Consider the following 19,767-nt stretch of genomic DNA (forward strand, 5'->3'; position numbering starts at 1 on the left):
TAAACACGAACTCACTGTGATTTACTAGTAGGAACTTGGTTGCCAAAATGTCTGTTAAGTCTCCCACTGCATTAATAAACCCACAACAAAAGAGCTAATTGTTCCACAAATCTCTTTACTAATAAGAATACCAGGAATATCATATAATTTTCTGCACAGGTTTTATTTTACTCTTGGAAATTCTGTTTTCTGAGCATTCTTTCTCATAACAACGTAGAAGAATGCATCTCTTTACTTTTATCCTTTGTTCCTAAATCTCTTCACTAGGACCAGTCAGTGTATTCTTGATTCCATCTTAGCATGATAGTTCTGCAAGTACAGAGATGGCACTTCTCCCAGATCCTCTCCTCTCTAGGCTAACATCTTGATTCTTTTAGCTGATCTGGTTTCTAGATCCCTCACCATTCAAGGGAAGTTAGATACTAACAGTTACTCAACCGTGTTCATGTCACATATATTAAAATTATCTATGTATAGCATTCATATATAATACTTAGCAGAAAACCATAATACAGTAGCCAAAGCTGTTATTTGTCAGACACCTGAGATAAAATAGACTTAGAGATTCATTTTAATTGATGAAAATAGTTCTTGTAGAGAGTAATTTTGAAAGAATTAAAGATGAATGTCTTCTAAATCTCAGACTGAGTATGCATTATTATATTTAAAGAGTAACCAAATTTCTAAGTCCCTCAGAAACAACTAGTTCCTAATAAATGAAAGGTGAAATGAAAATGTATTTACATTTCAAAATCTCATTTGAATAGGTTAAGTATCATTTTAAAAACAAGCTATCAACTTTCCATTTCAGAAGAAATTTTTACTCTCTAATGTTTTTAGCTTATGTTAAATTAGTTTTCGTTCTCTCTTTGAATATCCTTGTGAAAGGAAGAAATTTAGGAATTTTAATAGGCACAGGAAAATAGGTTTAAAAACTTAGTTTTCTTAAATAACAAGTAACCTCCTCACAGATAATTAAAATTGTATTTGAAAGCTGAACTTTACTAAAAACAGAGCTAATATTGATTTCTTACTTTGTTCCCTTTCCTACCTCAACAATTGAAAAAAAAAAGTTTCTTACTCTGGTACAGTTGAGTGAAAATAAAACAGACCTTGTTGTTTAGCTTTAAGTCTTCATTAGTTGTTGAATGTTTCAGGAAGAGGAGTCTTTTTTTTTTTAAACTCTGTGGTGTTTGTTTAAAATGTTAATATAGGGGTGCCTTTGTGGCTCAGTTGTTAAGCATCTGCCTTGGGCTCAGGTCGTGATCCCGGGGTCCTGGGATCAAGCCCCACGTCGGGCTCCCTGCTCAGTGGGAAGCCTGCTTCTCCCTCTCCCGCTCCCCCTGCTTGTGTTCCTTCTCTCGCTGTGTTTCTCTCTCAAATTAATAAAATCTTAAATAAAAATAAAATAAAATGTTAGTATAGTCTCCCAGTTCTGTCCTGCCAAGTACATATGGGACATGATTTGTTTTTAAAGGTGGTATTTTCTTAAAATTGAAGACACGTTAGGGGCGCCTGGGTGGCTGAGTTGGTTAAGCGTCCAGCTCTTGGTCTCAGCTCAGATCTTGATCTCAGAGTCATGAGTTCAAACTTGTGCTGGGCTTCCACTTTAAAAAAAAAAAAAAAAATATGTACTGAGAATGATTTTTAATATCTCATAAACTTGTTTATTCGATGAATAAAGTAATACCTTCAAACCATAAATGTGTGCTGTTCTTTATTTTCCCTCAGTAATTTGTCTGCCAGTCCTTCTGATTTGGCATTTCCCTTCAGTGTCTGCCATCTTCTTGGTTCAGTGGGATTTCTGATCCATTTTGATGAGGCACAGGAATAGTGTGTGTGTGTGTGTGTTTCACAATTGCAAAAGTACAACCTTTCGTGGTTTTATGAGGTTGGATTCCAAGAGTAGAAGGGTAGAGTCCAAAATCCCCACAGATCATCTTGACTCTTATAAGCAGTCTTACTCATAAAAGATACATCCTTTGAGAGTTACAGGTTTTTTTCCTTTTTATTCCATATGTATATGTTGCAAATTAAAGCTCTTTATGTAGAACATACTGCTTTATGGTGAGACTGTGAGGCAAATAGACCACATTAATTAACCTTTTCTCATAAATATGTATTTTTATGTGTTGTCATTACTTCACCTGAAATATGTGCTTCATCACTAAGAGCCAGTAAGTGCTTTTTGAGATATGTGGTATAATGTCCTAATGGGGTTCTGAAATTATACCCCGAGTTATTACAGTATTTTCTAATAACTAGCTTTGTTATTACAAGGATTATTTTGTATATCTAAGAAGTCAGTACGTGCCAAATTTAGAGTAGCAAGATTTTGCATCAGTTGGCCACTGTGGCATGTAGACATTAATGAAAATAATCAAATATTGGTGTCTATGTCTCCCAAGTTTTTTTAAATTTTATGCATTCTATCAGTAAATAATTTTGAGCATCCCATCTGTGTGGAGTTTTAAAAAATTAATAAACTATACATTTTTATATAATCACAAGCTAATACCCCAATGAATAATATACAATTATGGAGAAGTTCATATAGCCTCAATAATTTTAAATATTTTGGATAACTGGTCAGATTTAGTTAGATTGTTACTGTTTTTACCTTGGAATAGAGAAAAAGAATTAGCTCTGCCATTGTCATTACTTATCTGTGTCTCCATCTTTGATATTAACATCAAACTGTGATGTTTATAGAAATCTTGTTGAGCAACGTATCTGTTTGTGAGAGACTGTTTATTAAAACTTATATAGTATTTGTAAATTTACTTAACAATATGTTGGAAAGCAAGTAAGTAAGAACTTCTGTCAGTATCAGCACTGTGGGACATCTACTCTCCCTCTAGAACTGGCTTATACCATTTCTGACATTTAACCATCCAACTTTGGAACTGCAGATAATAGTCCCAAAAGGAATTCTTACACATTTCTGGGAATATAAATTGACATGATGACTTCAGAGAATAGTAAAGCAATACATAGAAAGTTGAAAGTGTGCATCCTTTAATCCAGCAGTTCCACTTCTCTGTGTCTATCCTAAAGAAAGTCTTATGTGTATGTATAACACACGTGTGAGGATACATGTTTCACCATTCTTCCTGATAACAAAAAAACTAGAAACAGTCTATTTCTCAGTAGGGGAATAGATCAACTGTAGTTTTATTTGTATAGTGGGACATTTTATAGCACTAAAAATGAATGAACTAGGTGTCTCTTATCAACATGTATCTCAAAAGCATAATATTGCATGGAAATGCACATTTCAGAAGGGGTAGAATCCCATCTGTTTAATTGTATTAAACACAAACAGTAATGTATATTGTTTGAGTGCATGAATATATATTAAAAGTTTCAAAACGTACATGGGAATCACGTATACTAACCTTTTGCTAATGGTTATTGTGTGGTCTGGGGTGAGAATTGAGCTGTATCCACACTTTTTAATTTCAGAGAGAGAGAAGGAGAAATATTCAGTCTGAAGCAAATATGGGAAAACACTCTCCCTACTGAGTAGATCATACTGTTGGCTATATAGATATCTATTCTTTTCCATTTTTTTGAATATTTCTTTGGTGTTTCATGATGGAAAGTATTTAATAAAATACATGCTATTCTATGAAAGTCAGAATTTAAGACTAGAATGATAGTAGGATTTTTAAATTTTATTGGGTTTTATCTTCTTGTTTCTAATTTATTCTCTGTACTTCCAAATCACAATATAATTATTATGAATGGTCTAGAAGTTGAATTGATTGTCAATAAATGAGGATTTTTGTATATAGTTATTTTCTTTGTTTTATAGGAAAAACGTCAGAGAGAGGTTCATTTTCCCTGTACAGCAGAGACACCGGATTACCAGGCTGTCAAGTAAGTTTAATAAATACAAAAGTGAGATCATTTTTAACCGATAAATAAAGGCTTTGATAGAGGAGGTATAAATTTATCCGATTTCACCATTATTTGTGCCTTTAATGTGTGACTAAATGTGGTAAGATTTTAGTTACTAAACATATTTTCTTCTCCCTCTGCTTAAAATGGTTTCTCTTCCCCAATTCACCAGACTTGTCTTTCTCTATTATCAAAGATTTTCATAACTCAACTCCATTTTAACTGGAAGCAAAGTAACAATTACTTTCCTACCCCTTTCCAAAATTCTTATATCATTTCTGAAAATGATTTTTGCATATTTCCTCATAAAAAGAACAGAACTGCTGATATATTATATGAAGAACATACAGTTGCTCTGTGTAACTTTTCTATCCTGTAATGTTAAACTTACTAATGGTCTAAGTACTTTCATTTCAGTCCTATACTCTAACCAATTCTTCAGGCTTCCAAAAGTCTCTTTGACTTGGAAAAGTCATTTCAATTCTTCCATATTCTGTAGCATGTTGTATTTTTACTAATGGCCATCTTCTCTGCTTTTTCCCCCATATCTTTAGAGAGAATCCTGAACACTCAGTTCACCTCTAGATTCCTATCAGAATCAAGCCAAAAAGAATAGAAAGGAAGAATGTATGCAATTTGTTTTCTGCTGTCTACATGCCTTTCATGAGGTCTGCCCTAATTTTAGACATGGGCATGTGAGCCAATTTTAATTCTCATTCTAACAGTACTACTCCATTTAATACATATCCTGTAATTGTGCCATTCAGTCAGAAGACCTAGGTTCAAATCCCATCTTTATAAATTACTGACCGATGGTCCTAAGACAAGTCATTTCCCATCTCTGCATTGATTTCCTCATTTGAAAAATAGAATTAGCAGTTTTGCTTCTACTTTATAGGTCTCTGTGGGTTAAGTTCCATGTACTTGTGAAAGCATTTTACAAAATAAATCCACATTTAATTTTTTTTTCCATTCATACAACCTACAAAACAAAAGCTATTTTGTTTTGGGGTGGGTTTTTTTTTTTTGTATTATTTATTCAAGTCATTATAGTCACAGTCTCATCAGAAAAGGTCATTATTATTCCATGAAATGCCCCTTATTGAATCTCTTGGAGTGCTCACTTGGCTTTGGGAAACGAGAGAAAATCCTTAGCACAACCCTATCACAGGCCTGTAACTCATAACTCAAGCAATTCTTTCCTCCTTTATTCTCACCATCCTCTGTACATAGATTGGGAAGTGTGTGCATGTATGGAACACACATGGATAAATGCCAGAGCAGAGGATGAGTTGAAACAGTGCCCAGTAGTGGTACTATAATAGGGTAACTTGCAATGATTTTCTTTGGTATGTTAAATCATCCTTGTGTTCCTGAGATAAACTTCACAGAAGCTATTTTGAATCCTTAATATTATTTTTAAGAAACCAAAAGGTTTGAGAGCCACTGGTCTAATGTTAACACTATTGCTAAACTTGAGGGAAAAATGAGTGTAAGCTCTTAGAAACTACAGCTGCATCTAATATATCAGTAAATGCTTATATTAATGAGTTCCCACTTACATTTTTTATACTCCCTTGGCAAAGGTATTGCTATTTAGTTAGGATCAGTGGTAAGCTCTGTTTATATAATTCTCAAGTTTTGAAAAGACAAATCTTAACAGTTTTTCAAAGATTTATATGTGTTTATACCAGATTTAACTCCTTTCTTCTCATGATTTTTGTTTTTTTAATTCCAGTATAATTAACATACAGTGTTATATTAGTTTGAGATGTACAATACTAGATTTAATTCTCATATCAGAAAACATTTATTTTAAACCTAGATACAGGGGCGCCTAGGTGGCTCAGTCGTTAAGCGTCTGCCTTCAGCTCAGGTCATGATCCCAGGGTCCTGGGATCGAGCCCCACGTTGGGCTCCCTGCTCAGTGGGAAGCCTGCTTCTCCCTCTCCCAGTTCCCCTGCTTGTGTTCCCTCTCTCGCTGTGTTTTTCTCTGTCAAATAAATAAAATCTTAAAAAAAACCTAGATACATAACACTGTAATAACAATTGTTACCAATTACTGAGAACTAAGCTAGGCGTTGAATTAAACATGATTACATTTAATCCTTTTAACACCCATTTTTCAGATTGGAAAATGGATGCTCTCCAGAGGTATTAAGTAACGTGCTCAAGGGCATGCATCTAGCAAGTGGTAAACCTTCTAAACACAGGATTGATGCTTTTAACTATGTTGTAACTATACCACAGCGTAACAGTCTCAGGTTCCTAGTCTATGTCCTTATTTACCCTTTCATTTTAATTTGTTTGGTTGAGGAGGGACCTGGGAATTTATATATATATATATACACACATATATTTGGGGGGGAATTTATATTTTAAACGAGTGCCCCAGATGATGCTAATTCACATGGACTGGGGATTATACTTTGAGAAACCCAGTTCTTCTCTATATGTCAAATGTAAGCGTCTACAGAGTATAAAAAAGGAAGAAACTATAGGATCACTGTTCAGCAATTGTGTATAACATTTTGGAGAGATCAGGCAGGCCTTTGGAAAAGAGAGACAGTGTTACCGGGATATATTAAATATAAAATAGCAATATTGCTATATACAAGAAATGTAAAGGTATTCAAGTGAGGGAAAGATTTATTTGTAAAGAATTCAAAAACCAATGCCTGAGCCCCAAAGAGGAAGCCCAAAATTCAGCACAGAGGAGAGATATTACTGCAGCAAAGACAAATGGCATCAGTGAAGATAGGAGGGCTCTTAAAACAAGTAAAAGAATTCCTCACTGTGAAAGGAACAATGGCCTTGCTATTTATTATTGTTACTTAGCTCTCACTATGCTGCAGTTGCTAGACAAAATTATAATGGATGGCACCAGCTGATTTGAGGCCTAAATAGTAAACTCAGGATATTCAAGAGTTAAAAAAGATGTATCACTCTTTTTAAAGAAAAACCTATATTCCAAACAGTATTTGTTATCAGGGGTCAGAGAAGACAATACACTGAAACAACAAATTGGCTGCCATTTTGTCCTACTTATTCACAAGTGACATAAAAATCTTAACCACACGATGATAATAGAAGGAAATGTAAACAGTGACTGCAAAATTATATCCAAACACCACTTTGAAACCATTTTTCTTCAACATAATTCCCAAAGGAACATTAACTCTCCTATTAACGTACATAAAATGCTGCTGACATTCTACAAAATTCAGTCTAATTTAATAATGCCTGATGGGCCTTGCTTCATGTTAAGATGATGTAATAATATGTTGCTAAATGAGTCTCCTCATATTACTTATGTGGCAATCCCATAACTGATGAGCCATTAAAAGGAAACTGGTGTAGTGGTATTACTGGAAACACTGATGGATCATTCTGCAATTGAATTTTTTAAATTGATTCAGCAGAGAGCATAGAAGCCAACATCTTAATTAACTATAGGTATAATACTTCACCATGATGTGAAAAATCCTTTTATCATTACAACAGTTTTTCACTGATACCTGTTAAGTATATATTCAAGTAGTTTATGTAAGTTTTTCTGCAAGTGTTCAAACCCAGAAAAGTCAGGGTCTTGGTTTTTTTCAGAGATTTAAGTTTCATCAGCTTTCAGATATTATATGCTTTAGAAAATGACAACTTTAAACTCAGGTAGCACTTAGTTATTTGGAAATTTACGCATACCATTTTCTTCTTAACCATCCTCTTTTCCCATTATAGCCAGTCTCACTATATACAGACATTGGATAATGATAAAATTATAAAAGAGTCAATACATCAGGAATATATAACAATGATGAGTGATATATAATGATAACTTTAGGTATATAACCTACAAACTTTAAAATAAATGGAGCAAATATTGATAGAATTAAAGAGAGAAGTAAATACAAAATTATAGTTAAATGTTTGAATACCTCTCGTAACAACTAGATAAAATAACTAGACAAAAAACTTAGTTCATTTACTATCAACTACCTTGACCTCATTGATATTTATAAAACTCTGTTTCCAACAAATGAAGAATATACATTCATTTTGAGGGTATATATTCTATTCAAAAGGATTGAAGCATGTGCTAATCTATAAAACTAGTGTCAATAAATTGAAAAGGTTTGAAATCATACAGCATATTGTCTGACCAGAAGAGAATTAAATTAGAAGTTAGATACTTAGGAAAACACCAATATTTGAAAAATAAACATGGGTAAAATAATCTGTGGTTTTAAAAAATTTTAAATTTTAAAAAATTAGGGAATTCTAACTGAGTTATAGTGAAATAGGATATAACAAAATTTGTTGGTGCAGCTAAAACAGTGCCTATAAGAAAAGGTATAGCTTTGGGGCGCCTGGGTGGCTCAGTCGGTTGGGCGACTGCCTTCGGCTCAGGTCATGATCCTGGAGTCCCGGGATCGAGTCCCGCATGGGGCTCCCTGCTCGGCGGGGACCCTGCTTCTCCCTCTGACCCTCCCCCCTCTCATGTACTCTCTCTCTCTCTCATTCTCACTCTCTCAAAATAAATAAATAAATCTTTAGGAAAAAAAAAGGTATAGCTTTATATGCTTGTATTCAAAAAAAAAGATCTGAAGTATACAACCTGAGATTTTGCCCTAAGAAGCTAGAAAATGAAGCACAAAATAAATACAATGGGGGGGGGGAAGGATAATACAAATAAGAGCAAAAATCAATGTAATACTACAAAATTAATAGAAAAACTAACAAAACCAGAATTTGGTTATTTAAAAAATCCATAAAATTAATACCTCCTAGCTAGACTGATTAAGACAAAGTGGGAGAGGGAAGAAGGGGAAAGAACACAATTTACCAATATCTGGAATAGAAGGGAGGTTATCATTGTAAACCATATATACATGAAAAAGATAAAGAAATACTGTGAATAACTTAATTCAGTAAATTTGACAACTTAGGTGAAATAAATTTCTTCAGAAATACTTACCAAAAGGGACAAGGTAAAACAGAGTCTGAATAGCTGTGCATCTATTAATGAAAATAAATTCATTTTAAAAACCCACAAAGAGTGATGAGCACTGTGTAATGTATCAAATTGTTGAATCACTGTATTGTACACCTGAAATTAACATAACACTGTGTGTTAACTACACTGGAATTAAAATAAGAAAGGTGGGCAGAGTAAAAGTTGTTTGTGAGAGAAAACCCACAGAGAAAGCTTGAGGGTCATGGCTTCATCTGTCAATTCATTCAAATGCTCAGGGAAAAAAACACCAATCTTATACAAACAATTTTAGAAAATAGAGAAGGAGGAAACACTTTACAGCTCATTTTACAAAGTGAGCAATAAAACCGCACATGTAAGTTTGGCTGAACATTTGAAAATCAGTCGGTTTGGTTCAGCACATTAACAGAAGTGAGGAGAAATACAATATGATCGTTTCCATAGATGTAGAAAAGGTATTCAACAAAAATGAAATATTTATGATAAAACCTCACAACAAACTGACCATAGAAAGCAGCTTCCTCAGTTTGATAAAAGACATACATGAAAGATCTATAACTAACAGCATATTTGATGGTGAAAGACTAAGTGTCCCCCCCCCCCAATATTAGGAACAAGGTAAGAATTTCCATTCTTATCACTTGAATTTTATGTGCTGGTGTAATAAGGCAAAAAAAAAAAAGACAATTTGGAAAGGAATAAATTAAGCTGAATTTGCAGATGACATGTTTGTGCACATGGGAAATCCAAATGAATCGTCATGAAAACTTTTAAAATTAATAAACCTTAATGATGGAAAATAAAGAAGCTGAGAAAAAGAGAGATAAACAACTACTGGATCACGAGGGCAGAATTCGAGAGATAAGCAATACGATAAGACAAGACAACATTAGAATAATTGGGATCCCAGAAGAAGAAGAAAGAGAGAGAGGGGCAGAAGGTATATTGGAGCAAATTATAGCAGAGAACTTCCCTAATGTGGGGAAGGAAACAGGCATCAAAATCCAGGAGGCACAGAGAACCCCTCTCAAAATCAATAAAAATAGGTCAACACCCCGACATCTAATAGTAAAACTTACAAGTCTCAGAGACAGAGAAAATCCTGAAAGCAGCTCGGGAGAAGAGATATGTAACCTACAATGGTAGAAACATTAGATTGGCAACAGACCTATCCACAGAGACCTGGCAGGCCAGAAAGGACTGGCATGATATCTTCAGAGCACTAAACGAGAAAAATATGCAGCCAAGAACACTATATCTAGCTAGACTGTCATTGAAAATAGAAGGAGAGATCCAGGACAAACAAAAAAAAAGGAATTTGCAAACACGAAACCAGCCCTCCAAGAAATATTGAAAGGGGTCCTTTAAACAAAGAGAGAGCCTAAAAGCAGTATAGACCAGAAAGGAATACAGACAATATACAGTAAGAGTGACCTTACAGGCAATACAATGGCACTAAATTCATATCTTTCAATAGTTACCCTGAATGTAAATGGGCTCAATGCCCCAATCAAAAGGCAGGCTATCAGATTGGATTAAAAAACAAGACCCATCAATATGCTGTCTGCAAGAGACTCATTTTAGACCCAAAGACACCCCCACATTGAAAGTGAAGGGGTGGAAAACCATTTACCTTGCTAATGGACACCAAAAGAAAGCTGGGGTGGCAATCCTTATATCAGACAAATTAGGTTTTAAAACAAAGACTGTAATAAGAGATGAGAAAGGACACTATATCCTACTTAAAGGGTCTATCCAATAAGATCTAACAATTGTAAATATCTATGCCCCTAACATGGGAGCAGCCAGTTATATAAGGCAATTAATAACAAAAGCAAAGAAACACATTGACAACAATACAATAATAGTGGGGGACTTTAACACCCCCCCTGACTGAAATGGACAGATCATCTAAGCAAAAGATCAACAGGGAAATAAAGACTTTAAATGACACACTGGACCAAATGGACTTCACAGACATATTCAGAACATTCCATCCCAGAGCAATGGAATACACATTCTTCTCTAGTGCCCATGGAACATTCTCCAGAATAGATCACATCCTAGGTCACAAATCAGGTCTCAACCGGTACCAAAAGATTGGGATCATTCCCTGCATATTTTCAGACCACAATGCTTTGAAACTAGAACTAAATCACAAGAGGAAAGTCCGAAAGAACTCAAATACATGGAGGCTAAAGAGCATCCTACTAAAGAATGAATGGGTCAACCAGGAAATTAAAGAAGAATTTAAAAAATTCATGGAAACCAATGAAAATGAAAACACAGCTGTTCAAAATCTTTGGGATGCAGCAAAGGCAGTCCTGAGAGGAAAGTATATAGCAATACAAGCCTTTCTCAAGAAACAAGAAAGGTCTCAAATACACAACCTAACCCTACACCTAAAGGAGGTAGAGAAGAAACAGCAAATAAAGCCTAAACCCAGCAGGAGAAGAGAAATAATAAAGATCAGAGCAGAAATCAATGAAATAGAAACCAACAGAACAGTAGAACAGATCAACGAAACTAGGAGCTGGTTCTTTGAAAGAATGAATAAGATTGATAAACCCCTGGCCAGACTTATCAAAAAGAAAAGAGAAATGACCCAAATCAACAAAATCATGAATGAAAGAGGAGAGATCACAACCAACACCAAAGAAATACAAACAATTATAAGAACATATTTTGAGCAACTCTATGCCAGCAAATTAGATAACCTGGAAGAAATGGGTGCATTCCTAGAGATGTATCAACTACCAAAATTGAACCAGGAAGAAATAGAAAACCTGAACAGACCTATAACCACTAGGGAAATTGAAGCAGTCATCAAAAATCTCCCAACAAACAAAAGCCCAGGCCCAGATGGCTTCCCAGGGGAATTCTACCAAACATTTAAAGAAGAATTCATACCTATTCTCCTGAAACTGTTCCAAAAAATAGAAATGGAAGGAAAACTTCCAAACTCGTTTTATGAGGCCAGCATTACCTTGGTCCCCAAACTAGACAAAGACCCCATCTAAAAGGAGAATTACAGACCAATATCCTTGATGAACATGGATGCAAAAATTCTCACCAAAATACTAGCCAATGGGATCCAACAGTACATTAAAAGGATTATTCACCATGACCAAGTGGGATTTATCCCTGGGCTGCAAGGTTGGTTCAACATCTGCAAATCAATCAACGTGATACAATATATTAACAAAAGAAAGAACAAGAATCATATGATCCTCTCAATAGATGCAGAGAAAGCATTTGACAAAGTACAGCATCCTTTCTTGATCAAAACTCTTCAGAGTATAGGGATAGAGGGTACCTACATCAATATCATAAAAGCCATCTATGAAAAACCTGCAGCAAATATTATTCTCAATGATGAAAAACTGAGAGCTTTCCCCCTAAGGTCAGGAACGGGGCAGGGATGTCCACTATCACCACTGTTATTCAACATAGTATTAGAAGTCCTAGCCACAGCAATCAGACAACAAAAAGAAATCAGAGGCATCCACATTAGCAAGGAGGAAGTCAAACTCTCACTCTTTGCAGATGATATGATACTTTATGTGGAAAATCCAAAAGACTCCACCCCAAAACTGCTAGAACTCATACAGGAATTCAGTAAAGTGGCAGGCTATAAAATCAATGCACAGAAATCAGTGGCATTCCTATACACCAACAACAAGACAGAAGAGAGAGAAATCAAGGAGTCGATCCCATTTACAGTTGCACCCAAAACCATAAGATACCTAGGAATAAATCTAACCAAAGAGGCAAAGGATCTGTACTCAGAAAACTATAAAATACTCATGAAGGAAATTGAAGAAGACACAAAGAAATGGAAAAACGTTCCATGCTCATGGATTGGAAGAACAGACATTGTGAAGATGTCAATGCTACCTAGAGCAGTCTACACATTCAGTGCAATCCCCATCAAAATACCATCCACTGACTCTGAAAAACAAACTGAGGTTTCTGGAGGGGAGGAGGGTGGGGGGATGGGTTAGCCTGGTGATGGGTATTGAGGAGGGCACATTCTGCATGGAGCACTGGGTGTTATGAACAAACAATGAATCATGGAACAGTACACCAAAACAAATTATGTAATATATGGTGATTAACATAACAATAAAAAAATTTTAAAAAAATGGAACAAATAATCCTAAAATTTGTATGGAACCAGAAAAGACCCCGAATAGCCAGGGGAATGTTGAAAAAGAAAAGCAAAGCTGGTGGCATCACAATTCCGGACTTCCAGCTCTATTACAAAGCTGTCATCATCAAGACAGTATGGTACTGGCACAAAAACAGACACATAGCTCAATGGAATAGAATAGAGAGCCCAGAAATGGACCCTCAACTCTATGGTCAACTCATCTTTGACAAAGCAGGAAAGAATGTCCAATGGAAAAAAGACAGTCTGTTCAACAAATGGTGTTGGGAAAATTGGACAGCCACATGCAGAAGAATGAAACTGGACCATTTCCTTACACCATACACAAAAATAGACTCCAAATGGTTGAAAGACCTAGATGTGAGACAGGAGTCCATCAAAATCCTAAAGGAGAACACAGGCAGCAACTTCTTCGGCCTCAGCCGCAGCAACTTCTTCCTAGAAACATCGCCAAAGGCAAGGGAAACAAGGGCAAAAATGAACTATTGGGATTTCCTCAAGATAAAAAGCTTTTGCACAGCAAAAGAAACCGTCCACAAAACCAAAAGACAACCGACAGAATGGGAGAAAATATTTGCAAATGACATATCAGATAAAGGGCTAGTATCCAAAACCTATAAAGAACTTATCAAACTCAACACCCAAAAAACAAATAATCCAATGAAGAAATGGGCAGAAGACATCCAAATGGCCAACAGGCACATGAAAAAGTGCTCAACATCGCTCGGCATCAGGGAAATCCAAATCAAAACCTCAATGAGATACCACCTCACACCGGTCAGAATGGCTAAAATTAACAAGTCAGGAAATGACAGATGTTGGCGGGGATGCAGAGAAAGGGGAACCCTCCTACACTGTTGGTGGGGATGCAAACTGGGGCAACTACTCTGGAAAACAGTATGGAGGTTCCTCAAACAGTTGAAAATAGAGCTACCATACGATCCAGCAATTGTACTACTGGGTATTTACCACAAAGATACAAATGTAGCGATCCGAAGGGGTACGTGCACCCCAATGTTTATAGCAGCAATGTCCACAATAGCCAAACTGTGGAAAGAGCCAAGATGTCTATCGACAGATGAATGGATAAAGAAGGTGTGTGTGTGTGTATACACACACACACACACACACACACACACACACACACACAATGGAATATTATGCAGCCATCAAAAGGAATGAGATCTTGCCATTTGCAACGACGTGGATGGAACTGGAGGGTGTTATGCTGAGGGAAATAAGTCAATCAGAGAAAGACGTATCATATGACCTCACTGATATGAGGAATTCTTACTCTCAGGAAACAAACTGAGGGTTGCTGGAGTGGTGGGGGGTGGGAGGGATGGGGTGGCTGGGTGATAGACATTGGGGAGGGTATGTGCTATGGTGAGCGCTGTGAATTGTGCAAGACTGTTGAATCACAGATCTGTACCTCTGAAACAAATAATGCAATATATGTTAAGAAAAAAAAAGCAGGAGGGGAAGAATGAAGGGGGGAAATCGGAGGGGGAGTCGAACCATGAGAGACGATGAACTCTGAAAAACAAACTGAGGGTTCTAGAGGGGAGGGGGTTGGGGGGATGGGTTAGCCTGGTGATGGGTATTAAAGATGGCACGTTCTGCATGGAGCACTGGGTATTATGCACAAACAATGAATCATGGAACACTACATCAAAAACTAATGATGTAATGTATGGTGATTAACATAACAATAAAAAATTTAAAAAAAACTAACAAAAAAACAACTAATAATCCTTTAGCTTTGTCACAGGATATAAAGTCAATCTAAAAATTAATTTTATTTCTACACACCAGCAATGAACAATTAGAAAATGAAATTAACAAAAAGGTACTATTTATGGTTACATCAAAACATAAAATACTGAGGTATACACTTAATGAAAGATTTAAGACTTCAACAGTGAAAACTGTAAAATATTGCTGGGAGAAATCAAAGAGGATCTAAATAAGTAGATATGCCATGTTCCTGAATTGGAAGACTCGGTATCATTTAGATGTCAGTTCCATTAGGCTACAGATTTAATGTAGGCCCAATCAGAATTCTAGCAGGCTTTTTTTTAGACATTAACAAGATTATTTCATCCAGCTAGCTAACAGGTACATGAAAAGATGCTCAACACCTCTCATCATCAGGGAAATACAAATCAAAACCACTGTGAGATACCACCTCACACCTGTCAGAATAGCTAAAATTAATGACATAAAGAACAGGTGTTGGTGAGGATGCAGCGAAAGGGGAACCCTCTTATATTGTTCGTAGGAATGCAAACTGGTGCAGCCACTCTGGAGAACAGTTTGGAGGTTCCTCAAAAAGTTAAAAATAGAACTACCCTATGATTCAGCACTCCTGGGTATTTACCCAAAGGATACAAAATACACATTCAAAGTGGTACACACCCTGATGTTTATAGCAGCATTATCAACAAGAACCAAACTATGGAGAGAGTCCAAATGTCCATCGACTGATGAGTGGATAAAGAAGTGGTATATATATACAATGGAATATTACTCAGCCATCAAAAGAATGAAATCTTGCCATTTGCAACAACGTGGATGGAGCTAGACTGTATTATGCTAAGTGAAGTAAGTCAGAGAAAGGCAAATACCATGTGATTTTACTCATGTGGAATTCAAGAAAAAAATATGAACATATGGGAAGGGGAGTAAAAATGAGAGGGGGAAACAAACCATAAGAAATTCTTAATGATAGAGAACAAACCTGAGGGTTGATGGAGGGAGGTGGGTGGGGAGGATGGGCTAGATGGGGGATGGGTATTAAGGAGGGCACTTGTTATGAAGAGTACTGCATTTTTTATTTTATGTAAGTGATGAACCACTGAATTATACTCCTGAAACCAATATTGCACTGTGTGTTAACTAAAATTTAAATAAAAATTGGGGGGGGGTATTAATTAAAATAAAAAAGTTCATTGGAAAAGTCATAGGATTAAGAAGTGCCAAAACAATCCAAAAAGAAAGGAGAAAGGACTTACTTTATACCTGATTTCAAGACTTACTATAAAACAATACTAATCAAGACAGTATAAAGATTGCCAGATCATGAACAGAATAGAGTCTAGAAGGGGACCCACACCTATATGCTAAAATGATGTTTGATAACAGCACCCTAGCAACTCAGTGAGAAAAAAACATCTCTTTAACATACGGTGCTGGAACAACTGAATTATCGGTATGAAAATAAAAGAGTTTAAACCCTTTCCTTATACCATATACAAAACAAATTTGAGCTAGATCATGGACTTAAATATGAAAGCTAAAGTAATAAAGCTGCTGGGGAAAAAATAGATGAATATCTTTGTCACTTACAGGTAAACAGAAATTTCATAGGGAACACATAATAAAAACATCAAATATGGAAGAAAAACTGATGAATTGAACTTAATCAAAATTAAAGGGGCTCCTGGACGGCTCATTCGGTTAAGTGTCTGCCTTCAGCTCAAGTCATGATCCCAGAATCCTAGGATCTCTCTCTCTCAAATAAATAAGATCTTTTTTAAAAAAATTAAAAATTTGTGGTTATTAAGAAAATGAAAAGAGAAGCCACAGATTGGGAGAAGGTATTTGCAACCCATCTATCTGACAAATAAAATGATCGCTGACAACTCAATAATAAACAAGCAACCCAGTTTCTTTTAAATAAGCAAAAAACAGGGCACCTGGGTGGCTCAGTCAGTTAAGCATCTGACTCTTGATTTCAGCTCAGGTCTTGATTTTAGGGTCGTGAGTTCAGGTGCTGCATTGGGCTCCACACTGGGTGTTGTGGAACCTTCTTAAAAAATAAATGAATGAATGAATAGGCACAACACTTGAAGAGACACTTCACATAAGAAGATATACAAATGGGGGGCACCTGGGTGGCTCAGTCGTTTAAGTGTCTGACTCTTGGTTTTGGCTCAGGTCATGATCTCACCGTCGTGGGATCGTGCCCCCCCCCCCAATTGGGTTCTCTGCTCAGCACAGAGTCTGTTTCAGATTCTCCCTCTCCCTCCCACTCACTCACTCGCTCGCTCTCAAAAATAAATAAACAAATCTTTTTAAAAAAGAAAGAAATAAAAATGGGCAATCAGCACATTAGAAGTTCCACATTATTAGCTAGTAGGTACATGAAAATTAAAATGAGTGACATATCAGTATACAACTACCCAGAATAGCTAAAAATAAAAAGCTGGTACATTGTTAGCAGGACTGTAAAATGGTATAATGACTTTAGAAAACTGGCAGTTTCTTATAAAGTTGAACATGTATCTGCCCCATGACTCAGCAATTTACTCCCAGGTATTTATCCAAGTGAAAACATTGTTCACAAAAATTTTCTCCTCAAAAATGTTTGTAACAGCTTTACTTACTTTAGCCTAAAACTGGAAACCCAGATGTTCATCGAGAGGATAAATGAACTGTATCATGTTCATACACTGAATGTCATTCAGCAATAAAATGGAATGATCTAATGATCCCAGTAATGTTATGCTAAAAACAGGCCAAATCTCAAAAATACTGTATGGCTCCATTTATGTGAATGTCTGTAATCGGCAAAACTGTCAAATCAATGGTTGCCGATAGGAGGGGTCTTCTATAAAGGGACCCCATTGCTGAAGTAATAGAAATGTCTGTTTTGATATGCATTCATCAAAACTGATTGAGTAGTTCACTTAAGATCTGAACATTTTATTGTATGTAAATAACAGCTTAGTTTTTGAAAAAATGAAAAGTGAAGAGCAATGTGAGAGAATGTATTCTACCTGATTCTAAAACTTGGTGTTTTGCTGTGGTAATTAAGCAGCATAGTACTGGCCTGATTGAAAGAAATATGACCCTGGAACAGAATACAGCCCAGAAGTACACCCACACTTTATGTAGTTGATTTGATTTTCAGCAGTTTGCCCAGTTAGTCCAATGGAGAAAGGAAAGGGTGTTTTTGTTTTTGTAAAAGATGCAATAATAAATGGCTATTCCTATGGACAGTTATGAATGTCAGTCCTCTCACACTAAACAGAAAAATTACTCAGGATGGATTCTAGACCTAAATGTAAAAGCTACAACTACAAATCTTTAAGAAGAAAACAGGGGAATATTTCCTCAGTTTGGGGGTAAGTAAGTAAAGCTTTCTTACACTGAATACAAAAATTTAAAAGCCACAAAAGAAAAAATGATAAATTAGACTTAATCAAAATTAAAGACTTATAAAAAGAACTAGGCTAAAAATAAATGAATTGACAGCCACATCTGGGAGTCAATACTTGCAAAACCTAAAAAACCTATCTGACAACCGGTATCCAGGATATAGAAAGAAAGAACTACAAGTCTATTAATAAGGTTACCCAACACTTCTGTGGGTTATCTCTTCATGGCAGGAAGTTTAAGTGCAGTGGATAAATAAATTTCCAGTCCCTTCTAGACTTGTAATTCCATGGTAATTTCAAGAACAGAATCACTTTTAGTTGGTAACAGGACTACAAGTTACTTCATAAAAGATTCTTGTGGTGTAGCTACTTCTCTTTTTCTTTCTCCTGCCCCCCGCCTCATCCCCATAAGGCTGCTGTCCTAAGGAGGACAATTTTCCTTAGCCAATGAGAACAAATAGTTCTAGAGTTTAACTGTGTTGCCTGATGAGGTGACTTCTGACAGTTTAGAGAAACCCCTGAAGGATGAGGCCTCTGGAATAATTACCCAGTCTAAGATATCCATAAGAATATGAGAAAGTCTTACTGCCAATAGGGGAGAAAAGTTTTCCTCAACTCTTTTAAGGTTCCTAGCTGGGTCTGAAAAGCAAACTGATAAAGATTAACAGGAGAAAAGCATACAAATTTATTTAATATAAGTTTTATAAGATTCTTCATAAGGAAATGAAGACTGAAAGACAGACTTGCATTTATGCAAGGTTTGATGAAGAGTGTATAGTCATGAAGGAATATGAACAGATTAAGGAGTTGGAGGTAATTGTAGTAAACTAGGGGAAATTTAATAAGGCCCATTTCTTAGTATTCTTCTTGACATCCCTTTGTCTTTGGAGATAGGATGTTCCTTTCCTCCTGGCATAGGGAGGGCACCTCTCACAGGAGGATATTGTGGCCTGGGGCTCCTGGGTGGCTCAGTTGTTCGGCATTTGCCTTAGGCTCAGGTCCTGATCCCAGGGTCCTGGGATTGAGCCCCGCATCAGGCTCCCTGTCCACGGGAAGCCTGCTTCTCCCTCTCCCACTCCCCCTGCTTGTGTTCCCTCTCTCACTGTGTCTCTCTCTGTCAAATAAATAAATACAATCTTAAAAAAAAAAAAAAAGATGTTATGGCCTATTTTAGGGAAGAAGGGCCGGGGAGGAGGCAGTTAGAATGACCTTCCTGCTCCTGTCAGTTTCTCAAACTCCTCATCTTAAAATATTCAATATGCCAAGGTACCATGTTTGGAGGTGGTATATCCTGAACCCTGACGTTGCTTTTACTCATAAAATTAAGTTGTTAAGACAGAACGTTTAATGTGTTTTAAAGTATTAGTAACCTTAATTGTTCCATCTCTAGATTTCATTTGGTTTGAGGTAGTTTTTTTAATAAATTTCTATACATTTAAAATAAATTCCTGAAGGGCGCCTGGGTGGCTCAGTTGGTTAAGCGACTGCCTTCGGCTCAGGTCATGATCCTGGAGTCCCGGGATCAGATCCCGCATCGGGCT

General features: G+C 36.3%; 1 protein-coding gene across 5 annotated transcripts in view; it reads left to right on the plus strand.

The window, feature by feature from the left end:
* The window catches only part of TCF12 (transcription factor 12), a 373,959-nt gene that overhangs the window by 250,803 nt on the left and 103,389 nt on the right, over positions 1–19,767 (plus strand). For all 5 annotated transcript variants that reach the window (XM_028100191.2, XM_028100192.2, XM_028100193.2 and 2 more), the window contains one exon: positions 3,818–3,882. In XM_028100191.2, the coding sequence (XP_027955992.1) occupies positions 3,818–3,882 (65 nt within the window). The remainder of the gene's footprint in view (positions 1–3,817; positions 3,883–19,767) is intronic.

This window comes from Eumetopias jubatus, unplaced genomic scaffold, assembly GCF_037043125.1.
Source record: "Eumetopias jubatus isolate StellerSeaLion01/CBP00866 unplaced genomic scaffold, mEumJub1_p1.0 scaffold_7, whole genome shotgun sequence".
Classification (NCBI taxonomy): domain Eukaryota; kingdom Metazoa; phylum Chordata; class Mammalia; order Carnivora; family Otariidae; genus Eumetopias; species Eumetopias jubatus.